Genomic DNA, 13503 nt, shown 5'->3' with positions numbered 1-13503 from the left:
AGTTGAATGGTAAACACAAAAAGAAAAGGGAAACACAAAATGAAACCCCTAAACCCTAAACCCCTCCTTTAAAAAAACCTAAACCCCAGCGCTCGGCTGAGCCTGACGCGTGACGACCTTTTAGTCCCGGTTGGTGTTACCAATCGGGACTAAAGGTCCTCTTGCCTGAGCGCCCCACAGCGGCCACGTGGAGCCCCTTTAGTCCCGATTCCTGAGTCCCGGTTGCACAACCAGGACTAAAGGCCCTTACGAACCGAAACTAATGTCCCGTTTTCTACTAGTGGCGACATGACAAAGAGTATCGAGCATTTCCCTTTGTTATGTCGGTTTGTTCGGGAGGTCTAGGTGCAGGTGAAGCAATCCTTTGGTGTTAAGCTATGTCATTCGAATTTTACTTAACCAAGGGAATGGCTATTCGACTTCCTCTTGCAGGTCAACGATCTGGTGGCCACGGTGATGATTGTGACTATCAGGCACATCCAGGAGGCGCACAATTTAGCTAGGAATAATGAGGAGGAGCCTCATCCACGTCTTACAACCTTCAAGATCATGACTTATGTAGACCTGATTGTGCAGCACTTCTTAAAACCATTTCCTGAGCATAGACGTGAGACCCTGCTTCAAGCACTTCGTGGTCTCCGCCATCGTCAGGTACCTTATATTTCATGTCTGATGCTGCCATTTTCCCCAATCTAGGCAAGTTGGGTGCACGTGTTGTCACACCGAATCAAGACGGTCAGTGTGTTGTGGCATATGATGTGAATCTTTCTATAGGACTCCTGCTCTGGAATGGCCCTTCGTCATGCGGTGTATCTTGCACGGGATGAAGGTTGCAGCTCGATGATCTTTGCTTCAGATTGCTTCTTGTTGGTGCAGCGACTAAATTCTTCTTTGTGATCGCTCGATGGTGGGATCAATGGTGGCAGACATCAAGCATGCAACTTCGGGCTTTTCTTCTGTGATATTTAAGCATATTCGTCGGCAGTTTAATGTTTTAGCTCATACTCTTGCCAAGTCTTGTATGAACTCTAGTGGTCTTTGTGTTTCCTGCTCTAATTCATATTGTATCTAGGAGACGCTTGGTAACTATGTTGCTTGATTAACAAAGACGACGTTTTCTCTCAAAAAAAAAAAAACTCCCGGCGCATGTGTCAGTTAAAGAGCGTGAATCCGCACTATTTCATGAACCACATTGTGTGCGAGAAGGCAAGGCGCAAGTTGGTGAGTTGGCCCATCTCGTACCTGCAAGCGTCGCAATACAGCCCAAAAGGGGTTCATCCGCCGTCGTCCCGTCGCACTCGCACAACGTCGCGCGCATCATTTCCAGTTATGCACGCACATGACATAATGCATGCCTAGCTTGTGTGATGTAACTGGACATGTGCGTGGCAGGAAAATGCCCCGGCCCGAACGTTCGTTGCATCACTACTTTAGCAGCAGCAGCAGCATCAGGCTGGCGCTACAGCAAACTCGCCTCCACTCCACGCTCGACGTTCCAACATGATCAAGCAACCGAGCTGGGCACCCATCGCGCCGTCCCGTCCCGTCACATCACATACGACCACGCTAGCTGGTTCCTTCGTTTTAAGCTGCTACTGCTAGTAGCTGTTGAACCTTCTCAATCAAGCGTGCGATCTGTCTAAAAATTGTCCCACAAGCTGAAAGTGATCGCTGACATAACACATATTAAGATCGATACATCAGACTTGCGGCGGCACGTTTTACTTCAGGATAGTATAATCATATATAGGAGTAACTAATTACAGTAGCTGACGACGTCATAGTCATGCACGCACGCGCGCAAGTGTACGTGCCAACGACACCTTGTACGTACCTGGAACAAACAAGAGAATTATGTACCGTACTGTACTTTCGTATAGGCTAATAGTAATAGGCGCCAGACGGGGAGCGCGCGCATCGATCACGTCCGCACCGGCATGTGGACGCGGCGGTTGTGGTACCGCGCGACGCCGCCGCTTTCCAGCCCCATCGCCGTCTTCTTAGCCGGGACCGCCGGCGGGCGAGCCACACGGACGGGGGTCGGCCCGACGCTGACAGCCTTCTCGCACCGGCAGCTGTCCAAGAACCCGCCGCCTTTCTTGCGGCCGGCGCTTCGGGACATGGCGGCGGTGAAGCCGTCGTGGCCGGCGGCGGACCCCGGCGGGACGAACCGGAACTCGTCGACGCCGCACGCAGACGCCGCGCTCGAGAAGTTGGCCACGCTGCCGGCGTCGTAGGCGACGCCCTCGGCCGTGGCCACGCTCCACACCACGCTCGCCTCGCTTGGCGCGTACATGCACTCGCTCAGCGCTGGCTCCGCGGCGGCGGCGGCGGCGTACGCCAAGTCGTCGTCCCCCGAGTTGCGCCGGCTACTGCGACCACGGTACGTGGTCGGGTACGACGATGACGCTGCAAAGCTCTCCAGGTCGAACAGGTCCGAGCTCGCGTCGCTCATCGCGTCGTCGTCCGTCGCCGCCACGACCGCCGGCGCGCGCAGAAAGCCGGCCGCGGCAAGGGGCGGCGGAGGGTCCACGAGCACCACCGAGTCCTCGTCGATGGGACGGAACACCTCCAGCGACTCGCGCGGCGGCTCGTCGACGACGCTGCTGATGGCCTTCGACGGGCTGATCACCGGGAAGGTGAATCCGCCAGAGCTCACGACGCGGCGGCCAACGTCGGGCGGGAAAGCGGGAAACGAAGCGTTTACGCCGTTATTTTGCGCCGGGGCGAGGATGTTGTTGTTGGCGCGAAGCGGGAACGCGCAGCTCCCCGTCGTAAAAATCTTCATCACGCCGGGCTCGTCGTTTGGAGACGGAGGAGGCAGCCCGTTGGCCTTAAAGACGGCGCTCTCCTCCCCGGCGTCGAACCTCGCGTGAATCCTCGGGGTCGTCGGCTCGGAGGCGACGTCGACGGTGACCGCCTTCCTGCCGGCGCAGGGGCAGTCCCGGCTGAAGATCCCCCAGCGTTGCCCGAAGGCGCCGGCGGCAGGCTTCTTGCCGCCGCGGTGATACCGATCGTCCCTCGTATCTAGGACGACGACGCCGTTGACGCCACTGCCATAGCCCTTGTCGTGCTGCCTAGCCGCGGACGGCGACTGGTTGCTGGCGAGCAGCCCGGAGCGGCTGTTCCAGCTGGGCTCCGACGACGCCGCGGTGCGGCCGCTCTGGCTTGCAGCCGCGTCCACGGCGGCGACGGGCAGCTGGCGCGGCGGGTGGTCCGCATGGACCGCGGCGGCGCTGTACTTGACGGCGTCCGCGGCGTTGAAGTAGCGCTCGGCCGTGAAGATGTCGAGCTCCCGCTCGGCGCCACCCGAGCGCCGGCTAGCAGCCGCGGGCTGCAGGTGGCCAGAGAGGAAGACAGGCCGCGCCGGCGCCACTCTGTAGCGGTCCATGTATAGAGGAGGAGAGATAAGACGCCACGCTTGGGATCACTCGTTCAGTGTGCGCGAGGGAGTTGGCGGAGAGGGGCTGGTTGAGCGGAAGAATTTGTAGGGGCGGGAGCGCGGGCAGAGCCAAGGCGCGACAGGCTGGGCTAGACGGCGACGGCGCAGTGCGTGCCGAGACGCTACTGCTTCCGCTTCCGCTACGGGCGGGGAGGTGTAAGCGTCCGTGTCGCGTTTAAAAATGTGTGTGGCTGGTGTCGCGCGGCAGCCAAGCGCGAGCGACGGCGGCATACGAGCCGGGAGGAGAGGTGCTGTGCGCCAGCGGCCAACCGCAGCTCGGGGACGCGGGGTGGGCACGGCACAGAGTGGTACATGCAGGGGCTGTTTGGTTGTTAGATGGAAGGAGCGAGTAAAAGTGTGTAAGTCTTTGTATGTCTAGCATTTTTGCTAGCATTGCCATACTTTGCGACACATTTTTGCCAAGCTTGCCTAAAGTTAGTTCATCAAAATAAGAGCCACAAGTTGGTAGGCCTAAGGGAATCTTGCCACATTTTTTATGTGTATGCCATGTGGGCCCAAGTGTGACTTGCCTAAGATGTGGCTTGATCCAAACACTCACCTAAGTTGATCAAACTTACCTAACTTTAGGTGTGGCAATCTTTGACAAAGTTAGTCACAAACCAAACAGGCCCGCAGTCTTTTCGTTTTCGCGCCATCCTCTCATCATCCTGCCTCGCTCTCATCGCCCAAATTCTGCGGGTTTTTCCTTTGAGTAAAATGCACTAGTGGTCATTGAACTTGCGTCGATAGCTCACTTTGGTCATTGTACTTAAGAATATGATCAATACCGTCACTATAAACATATGTTGATGATTATACGGTCACTGTCTCACCGTGTAGCTTCGTATTTTTCTGGTTGACCGGTCAAGCAGTCCAAGTGGCGCCTCATCAGCTTGCGTTCTCTCAGCCTATGTGGGCCCAGCATGTCAGTGGGGTAAAAAAGTATCGTCTCTGGCTTTGTGAATCCCCGCATGTGAGTGGGTTAAACTAGAATTATGGATGTTGGGTATGGAACCATAAATCTCTCGCTCGCCGCCGCTGACCACGTAAGCTAGCTGGTTGAGCGCACAACCTTTTTTGTGTAAAAAAATTAAATTGGTTGATACTTTATACTCCGTAGTAAAATTACCCACGACGCACACAGACACAGGACGAGAACACATTGTACGCACGCACGCGACGCACACGCTAGCACACAGCACGTATGCACACAACATACACCGGAGCACAATACTCACACTAGTACACGCGCACAAGAGTATCCGCTCTCACATACAGGATACAGCCATGCATGCATGTCCTCTCGATGGATTTGATCGATTGAACACACACTGGCTAGTGTCGACCAGCTCGGCTGCAGCCCCCGCCCGGCAGTACCTCGACAGGCGAGATACGTAAGCCACAAGTCCACGACCACGCGGGCACGGCGTCGAAGCCGGGGGCGGGAGCAGGCGATGAGCTTGCCGCTGCGCCATGAGCAAGACACCGAGAAGTGATGTGCATGCATAGGAGGAGAGTAGTCGCGCGTTCTTGTACCTGTGTGTTGTGGAAGCACGTGCATGCGTGCTGGGTGTGTGGTGTCCGTGTGTTGTGCTGGAGTAAATAAATAACAAGACGTTGATCCAATTTTTCATCACAAAGGTTTCCGCGCGCGCTCAATTCGCGAGCGCCTCTGGGTTGCACCAAGCCCCTCTGTCGATTCGCCTAACAAACATAGTTTTAGTTTCTTTTATTTATTTCTTTATTATCACACTGACATATGGGACCTGAGCTGATGAGGCACCATTTGGACTGTTTGACCGGTCAACGGAAAAAAATATGAAGCTATACGATAAGGCAGTGACCGTATAATCACCAACAGATGTATATAGGGACCATATTGACCGTATTTTGAAGTACGATGACCAAAGTGAGCTATTGACGCAAGTTCAGTGACAGTCAGTGTATTTTACTCTTTTCCTTTTCTCTGGGAGCGTGCAGCACATTTTTCACGAACTCTTCCTGGTTGAAATCCGCGTGCACGAGCAGACCCCGAAACTGATTGCAATGGAGCTTCGGATAGTTCATGGCAAGCATTGGATGCATCCCACATCGCCAAGTGCAATGCATCGTCATCGACAGGCGGAGTGCGTTTCCACACGAATGATGAGTTCCATGCCATCCAAAACTAAGCGCGACGATCCAATGAACGATACAAGATACAGATACGTAGCTGCATGCAGTGTACTCACCAGGAAACGGCCAGGATCTACTACGTGGCGGCCAAACGAGCCACTACCACCGAATCGGCAACAGCATCAGCGATGACAATATATACCATCCACTCAACAAGCAATCGCTTATCTAATTCTATCAAATGCCATTGCCAAGCACACCGCACTCCACTGGTTAGGATTTTTCCATCAGGTTTCACTCAATGGAACGAATCCCAAGGAATTAGATCGATATGGACACAATCCTAAGGAATTTAGTACGTACATACTGTACCTTCCTGTGAAAGAAATGACATACATAAGGGGATAAAAATCTATGGAAATCCCCCCAAAAGTTAACAAACGAAAGGCCCGGTGTTTCAAACTTTATCGAAAAAGGCTTTCGCCCCGCTTTATAAATAAAGCAATGACCAACAACATCCAGGTACATACGCACACCACCACAACACACGCACACACCCAAGGCGGGATACATAGGCGCTGAGCGCAGCAACACGACCCCCAGCACTAGTCGAGCACCCGGGACTCCACCAGTGAACACGCCACCACGAAGAGATGCAGCCGCATACGACGAACTGTGGGCTCCAAGACGGTGCCTCCAGGAAGGGTACGACACGGGAGCGTCGCCACCGCCTGATCCGAGGATCAAGGTTTCCCCCGGAGCCACACGACAGACAATGAGAGCCGCGACGACGCCTTCAAGAAGGGAACGAGCTACGCCGCCGCCGGTCTATCCGAAGAAAGAGCAGGTTTTTACCCCGGCCAATACTCACTGCCATCAAACGCCGCACCCCGACAACCACGCCGCCCACACGGCCATGGCCACCGGGCAGCACCAAGCGACGGCCTCTGCCCGTGAGCACTGCGCAACCACCACTAGGGCCGCCGCCCCGGAATCCAAGACCTAGGAACCACCACAACCGACACCCGCCGCTACCCCAACGGAAGAGACGATCAGATCCCGGGGCACACAAGTCCATCGATTCGTCCTACAGCTCCGAGCGCAAGACGAGCTCGGTCCTGCTGCCAGGCGCGAGACGAGCTCGGTCCTGCTGCCGGGCGCGAGACGGGCTCGGTCCTGCTGCTGGGCGCGAGACGAGGAGGTCCTGCTGCCGGGCGCGAGACGAGGAGGTCCTGTTGCCCGAGCACGGGACTAGCGATGGGTCGCAGCAGGGAGAGGGCCATCCCACCGCCGAAGATTGCGCCCGGGCATCGAGAAGAGGGATCGAAGCTCTTCACAAGCCACTCACCAACGGGCCGACGCCGAAGAAGTCCAGCCGCCGCCGTGAGACGAGCCTGACCACCGCCATGAGCCACCACCAACTAGAACAATGGTAAATACGACTGAAGCTATCAAATCACGAACAACTGCATTTATACATACTCATGTCCTATCAAATGTAATTCAATGTTGAACAATCATAGACCAACGCATGCTTGCATTTTGCAGAAGAAAATAGCTGAACCTCGGGCTGGTTTAAGATGGTTCACAACACTGCAATACTTATTTTAATACAAAATATTAACACAAGATAGAGGGCATAACCTATACATAGAAATAGATACCAACAAAAACTAAGTGAAAGGAGCACATGTCAGTTAAAACATCCTTCCGCATGAAATCTTAACATTTACATCCTTCATAAGGTGGCACAGATTTCTTAGAGCAGTACAATTCAGTAGCTGGTCGGCTGCGCTAGTAAATTACAATGGCGAGGAGCCTCTGCTCTTGTGCATGTCATCGGGAGAAGCAGGGCGGGCGAAGGAGGGCGATGACATGGCGGCATGACAGGACGACGAAACCAGTTGTGCAAGGGCTGGAATTGTACCAGCTGCAGATAGAATTAAAACTTTAGCTCATCAAACGTATAGAAATGAGTAATGGCAGTGGCAGAGCAAAGATCATAGATTTAAATGCTGTAATATGTGTGTTGCAGAAGAATTTGTAACTTACTCTAAAGATGAAACGTAATCTAACCAACACGGCAACACTAGATAGAACAAGTAATCTCAATAACCCTCTGCAATAAAAAGCTGCTATACTATTCCAATGTACATCCTATGTACCTGAACAGTACCATTGTTGCTATACTATTCCAATGTTATTACTAGAGTAATTGCTGTAAATGCACTAATTAGTCCTCACATTAAATCTGCAGTTCAAATGCAAATGTTCCAAATATGATAATTAACCAATCTGTGAGTTAGTTTGGAAATGCATATCAATTCCAGGATCACATCAATAAACAAAACACATGTTCCTCTAAAACGAATTAGCTAACATAGAATATGCAAAAGAAAAAAAAATGGGTGTAGACAAGTACTAATGCATCATATATTATTATAAGATAGACATGTTCCTCAAAAACGTTACTGCACATAAAAGCAACCTACAGAAAACCGACGCAGCCCAGTTTGAAACACCTTCAATACCACCTCCCCTGGTCATCTACATGGCTTTGTCCGTGTCCATCGCATCTAGTTTGAACTTTAAACCTTCTGGTTTATAAAGGGTGGTCTGGATTGGACAGGACAAGGTTCTCCTCGCTTGCTTAATGAGCAGACCAATATCATATTGCACTTCATAAGTACTCCAAAATAAAGGAAAATACTATTACAAACACCAAAATAACAAAATGTGTAGTTCACAGGATAAATTTGCATGTGTTGTGCTAGACTAGTATCTGATGAAGGTTATGCAAGTGACAGCTATAGGCCAGTACTCAGGGCTCATACTCGATACGCCCACAGCTATGCAGCTTCGGCCAACACTCATTGGCAGCTACACCAGTCAGGATCTAGTTTCCCTCCTGTGTAAACTTTGTTTGGACGTACTCATCTACTATCACATGTTTGTACTCTGTATTGGTGTGAATGAATGCAAACCAGTGAAAAGGTAATGTGGGGTTCAATTCAGTCCAGAAGCCTTCATGACAATGAAACTTCATAAAAGCATTTGCTTTGGAATCCCCAAAAGGTACAAGCGTGTTTTATAGCCAATAGAGCATGGCTAATAGTGTAGTCAGCTGCTGGCTATATTAAGTTGCCATGTCATGTAAAGCTATCGTTTGCAATCACTCGTATAAAAAGGTTGGCTACAAGCGTAATACTTTTTTCACCTTCTCTCTTTCTCTTTCTTCATATTAATTGCCGTTGCCTAGGAGCACGTGTATAGGCAGGCTCTTGCATGAGATCCCATTCCTCTTGCTTTTTCATGTCACACTCCTCCACATAAGCAAACATGCCATGTAACCAGGCTACAAGCCTGTTATTATACTTGCTCATAGGCAGGCCAAGTGAAACATCACTAGTGACAAAAACTGTCAAGTGGAGCCAAGGAATGAAAACTGTTCCAATGCAGAACATCTCTATAAATTACTTGTAATGATGTCCAGTGAAATACAGAAAATAATCTACCAACCATGACATCAAGGAAATAATAATAGAACAGATTTTTAGATAGCAGAATTACAAGCATAAAATAGATAAATATATTAAAACACAGAAGAGTATTGCTTCACCTGCTAATCCAGCACACGCAGAAGAGAATACAACAACTGGAGGGGCCTGCAGGAGGAAAAGGGTCAGACCAATGGACCTCATCAGACTGAACAAAAAATAGCATCCCAATGCAATCTTTGCACCAAAAATTCTCAAAGGAATAAAAGGCGATAAACTCTCTTGGATGCAACTGTAGCTGGCTGTACACTTAAGCAATGCTAATCTGGGGAACCCGCCCCAGTAATAAAACTTGCTGATGTACGGAATGGTATGAAACTCAGAACATTGGCACAGTGAATATTCAGTGCTATGTTTACATACCAGACTACACGACTGATGCGTGCTTAAAGAAATTTCAAGAAAACTAGAGCTTGATGACACCAAAAAAAAAACCCGCCTATTTTGTCTCAACATAACCGGTTCCAAGCCTGGGTAAAGAAGGAGGATTGTGATGCTATCCACGTGCCAGAACCATGACTAGGTTTCGAGATCTTATGGGTTCAACTCTAGCCTACCCCAACTTGTTTGGGAATGAAAAGATTTGTTGTTGTTGTAGGTTCTAATGTTGTCACTGTGAATTGCTTGGGCAGTGGATGACCATTAGAGCATATAAATGTGCCCATCAAGTGATAAAATGAACATCTTAGAGCTGCATCATTCCAAATAATTCATGCTAAAAAGAACATGCATAAGATAATATCAACGTATGAAAAAGGAAAAATGGACACTGTACTTACACCAACAAGAAAATGCATCCACATCGGCCCTTTTATGTAACGCTGAACAACAGGCATAGCTACATAAGAAATTCCAAAGTTAATGCTAATCTGAAGATAATATTATTATTTAGTATATATAGTTGTATAATAGCATAATTTAAAAAATGGCATAAAAAGCTAAGCGATTTCATTCTAGATCCCTTTGCAACAAAATACCAAGCAGGTAAATCCACTTCATGTAAATAAAGTTGAGCCAATATAATGAGTATTGTCGGGATAAAAAAATCCATGCATGTAGGCATGTTACGGGGAGGTGCTTTACAAGAACATTAATAATCATTTTTGATACAGCAACAAGGTACATGCATATCTGAATATTTTCACGAGATTTGAAATGATATTGAGGATCCTATAAGATGATATCTGAATATTTTCACGAGATTTGAAATGCTACTGCGGATCCTATAAGATGAATGACAGGTATTACAATGCAAACTAGCAACACATCTCACAAGTTACAACCAGACAAACAAGGTGGTTTGCTGCATAAGAAGTTATAGAATCTTAAACTGAACACTATATATAATTCATCCAACACATGATGAAGAAAGCAAAACTATTTCTCACAACATATGAAACCAATTGTCACGCAAATACACCAGCATGCCGTAAGTAACTGAAAATTTAGAAGAGCTGGATGTATCAATCACTCATTGACCAAAATGCTAGCCAGCATACCATGATTAAACGCATAAAATGCGCCTGCAGTACCCCCAACAGCGGAACCAATCTGTTCAAATATGGCCATATTTATATATTAGTACACGGGTGGAAAGCAGAAAACAAAAGGCAATGCTTCGAAAGTTTCCAGTTTGGACTAAAAAGACGAATAACTTGCACTGGTGGGCGGTAAAAGGCGATGGAACAAACCATTGAGAAGCTATCTCGAACTAATGGAGTCACGGTCCAGCTGCTAGTTTCCTTCATCAACATAAAAACATGAATTAGCGCAATTGACCACATAAGTTGCCTTAGAAGGAAGCTATAACAGTATAATCTCGCATCAGTACAAGCAGACAAGAACAGCACAAAAATGCATCAGTTACATCGGTCCAAAAATAATAATACAAGGCGTTTGATTAGCAAACACAAACATAGCTGAACACGAACCAGTATACAAGCAATAGTCACACTATAATTGGGGTGCAAACCTAGACGAAGATTCAACACTAGCAAAATCTACAAAGGGATGGAAAACAATAGCGGCGGCGGCGGCGGCGGATGTGAAGGGGGAGAAGGCCGTCACCGTACCATGTCCTTGGAGAGGGGCCCTGCGCAGTGGTGGCACCTCTTGGGTAGCTCCGGGGCGGCGTGCTCCGACATGGCGCCCCAGAGAGATGAGAGATGGTCCGCCGGGTGGATGGATCCGCCCCGAGCTAGCGGGAGGAAGGGAATTCCGCTCTGTCTGACCTGTCGCCGCAGCCGCAGGAAACAAAACCGAACAAGCCTCACTTGGTTAAAACCCTTCGATTTTGGAGCGGCCACGATTCGACCACCGCCTAGCCGCAGCCGTCCGATTTCTTCTTTCTTCGCCTCCAAGTCGTCATTCTTCGGCCTTAGCCGGATCGGGCCAGGCCAGTTGCGACAGTCAAGGCAGCCTGTCATGTTAATGGGCCAGGCTGATCTTCTCGTCACTAGACAAACAGCTCTGAGCATTGTCTCAAAAAAAAACAGCCTGTCAAGGATAGTGGTATTCATAGTCTATCAGAAAGTCATGTGCTCGCATTTATCCTGAATTTATTTTAAGATTTTCGGCGATGCGTGTTTAGTGGGAGAGACGCTCCCGTCGACTACAAGGCCCCTGTGATGACTTCATCAATCTCAAAATAATATCCCGGCTCAATCCCTCGGAGATGCTCATAAGGATATAATGTATGTGTTCATAGGGGTGAGTGTACGCACGTATATATGAGTGCCTACGTATGTAGTGTGTTCTAAAAAAACCACTGAGCATGTTTCCCCTAAAAATCGGTTGCACAAGGTTCCGGTCTATTCAATGTCTTGTTTTTTTGAGTGAAAGGGATTTCTTCCCAAGAGCGACGTTTTGGCTCCTAGGTGTAGACTAGCTAAACCCGCGCGGCGACACGCCCCGCTTGTCGATTAATCGTGTCTATTTAAGCAATAGATTGATGAATAATCACATCAATACATTAAGAGGTTGAAGGTGGGAAATAACTAAATTTATTATGACCACACAAATGCATGGATACAAACGGAACGGTTAACACTACACACCTCTTAAGGAAATAAATCAGAAATGTTAAAATCCAAGTAGATAAAATAATCCAATGTTCTGGCTCTTGTCTCTTGACATTGGTAACTTGCCATAATATGGAATCATTTCAGAGAGCCACTCACTACGTCAACTATAGTTTATATCAAGCATGCAATTATTCGCAGTTTTAGTTACAAAAAAGGATGGGAGCAACACTATGCACCTTCAATTTGAGAGCTTGTTCAAAAACCATCGAAGGGAAGCTCTATTTCGGTGCGGCATCTTGGCCACTGCTCTTGGCTGTAACGTGGTGACCTATGCAGGTATTGTTGAGAAGCATGTCCAGCAACACAGCTATGCAATCTAATTTGCAAAATTATGCATCAAGGGAGATACATAATTACCTTTTCCTGATAACACAATCTTAATCAAGGTCAAAGAAAGAGAGAACATCTAATGACTAATCTTGATTGCAATTCACGTCTAGATTTACTACATTGACCTTAGAATTTAGAAGTGCAGTTGTTAACCAAAGACGACATTATAGCTTTATCAAGTTGCTCATGATCGACACATACAGAGTCAGGCTATAGCGATTACTTAGGCGTGTAACTGAACCAAATTTTAGCAAAACGAATTCGTCACGGTGGATCTTGTACCGAAAATGCTCTCCGGCCTCTCCTTCGTCGTGCTGCCCAATGTCTCTAACAACGAATACATAGAAGAAATACCCTAGCACGGGTAGATCAACACGCTGCCCGGGAGCCAGTACGCCAACGACAGTGGCCTATGCTGTGTATCGGTGCTGCCGTGCAGCAAGTGAGCGAACGGCTGCCAAGAGCAAGCATGTCTGGCCTCTTGGATGCTGCTTCTGGCCGTGGTGGTCACCACCAGGATAGCATGTGCTGCATCGATCTGGGCAGATGCAGGGAGAAAGGCACGGATACTAAGCAACCTGCAGTACAACACCGCCAAGGCAACGCACAGACACTGATTACTGAGCGTCTGAGGCGACGCAGCCTGCGGCGTCAGCCATGGCGACTGATCGCGGGCACGGCTGGGCGGCGTGCTTTCTTGCACCCGAGATGGTTGCGTACAGGCGGGGGCTACATGACGCGACTCACGGTCGCGACTTCGGTTGCATGGAAACGACCAAGAGCCCTGCAGTGGCGAGGCCTACAGTGTCACAGTTCCCTTCGTCCGCACTCGGGGTCCACCCGTCATCGATGCAGAGGGCCATAGGGGGCGGTCGCGGCCAGGATGAAGGGGCCATAGGTTCCCGGAGTCGAGGGCCATGGCGCTGACGCTGTTCTGTTACGGGAGCGTGAGGCGGAGACGACAACACCCGACGGC

At 49.3% G+C, this 13503-nt stretch overlaps 2 protein-coding genes across 3 annotated transcripts; both read right to left on the bottom strand.

Moving 5' to 3' along the window:
* Positions 1-1665: 1665 nt before the first annotated feature.
* Positions 1666-3439, bottom strand: LOC119275790 (protein PHYTOCHROME KINASE SUBSTRATE 4-like). The gene has a single exon (XM_037556707.1). The coding sequence runs from the start codon at positions 3389-3391 to the stop codon at positions 1922-1924; it is 1470 nt and encodes a 489-aa protein (XP_037412604.1). The 5' UTR covers positions 3392-3439; the 3' UTR covers positions 1666-1921.
* A 3658-nt stretch (positions 3440-7097) lies between these two features.
* LOC119275789 lies at positions 7098-12106 on the bottom strand. Of its 2 annotated transcripts, none has more exons than XM_037556705.1 (6): positions 11187-11490; positions 10806-10856; positions 10614-10665; positions 9894-9952; positions 9177-9222; positions 7098-7487 (listed from the first exon to the last, which is right to left on the bottom strand). In XM_037556705.1, the coding sequence occupies exons 1-6, from the start codon at positions 11256-11258 to the stop codon at positions 7360-7362; spliced, it is 408 nt and encodes a 135-aa protein (XP_037412602.1). In that variant the 5' UTR covers positions 11259-11490; the 3' UTR covers positions 7098-7359. The 2 variants fall into 2 exon arrangements, with proteins under 2 accessions (XP_037412602.1, XP_037412601.1); XM_037556704.1 differs by lacking the exon at positions 7098-7487 and adding an exon at positions 7772-9002 and having other exon boundaries at positions 11187-12106.
* Positions 12107-13503: the final 1397 nt, after the last annotated feature.

The sequence above is a fragment of the Triticum dicoccoides genome, chromosome 3B, assembly GCF_002162155.2.
Source record: "Triticum dicoccoides isolate Atlit2015 ecotype Zavitan chromosome 3B, WEW_v2.0, whole genome shotgun sequence".
Lineage (NCBI taxonomy): Eukaryota > Viridiplantae > Streptophyta > Magnoliopsida > Poales > Poaceae > Triticum > Triticum dicoccoides.
The sequence above is the reverse complement of the archived record's forward strand: the minus strand, read 5'-3'. Positions and strand labels throughout refer to the sequence as shown.

What these genes read in the sequence shown, in the direction of transcription:
- LOC119275790 (XM_037556707.1), bottom strand. Translation starts at nt 3,391, where the DNA reads ATGGACCGCTACAGAGTGGCGCCGGCGCGGCCTGTCTTCCTCTCTGGC.
- LOC119275789 (XM_037556704.1), bottom strand. Translation starts at nt 11,633, where the DNA reads ATGAATACCACTATCCTTGACAGGCTGTTTTTTTTTGAGACAATGCTC. An exon ending in GGCCCCTCTCCAAGGACATG is followed by an intron (nt 10,857 to 11,186) that starts GTACGGTGACGG and finishes ATGTTGATGAAG; the next exon opens with GAAACTAGCAGCTGGACCGT. An exon ending in TTCGAGATAGCTTCTCAATG is followed by an intron (nt 10,666 to 10,805) that starts GTTTGTTCCATC and finishes ATATTTGAACAG; the next exon opens with ATTGGTTCCGCTGTTGGGGG.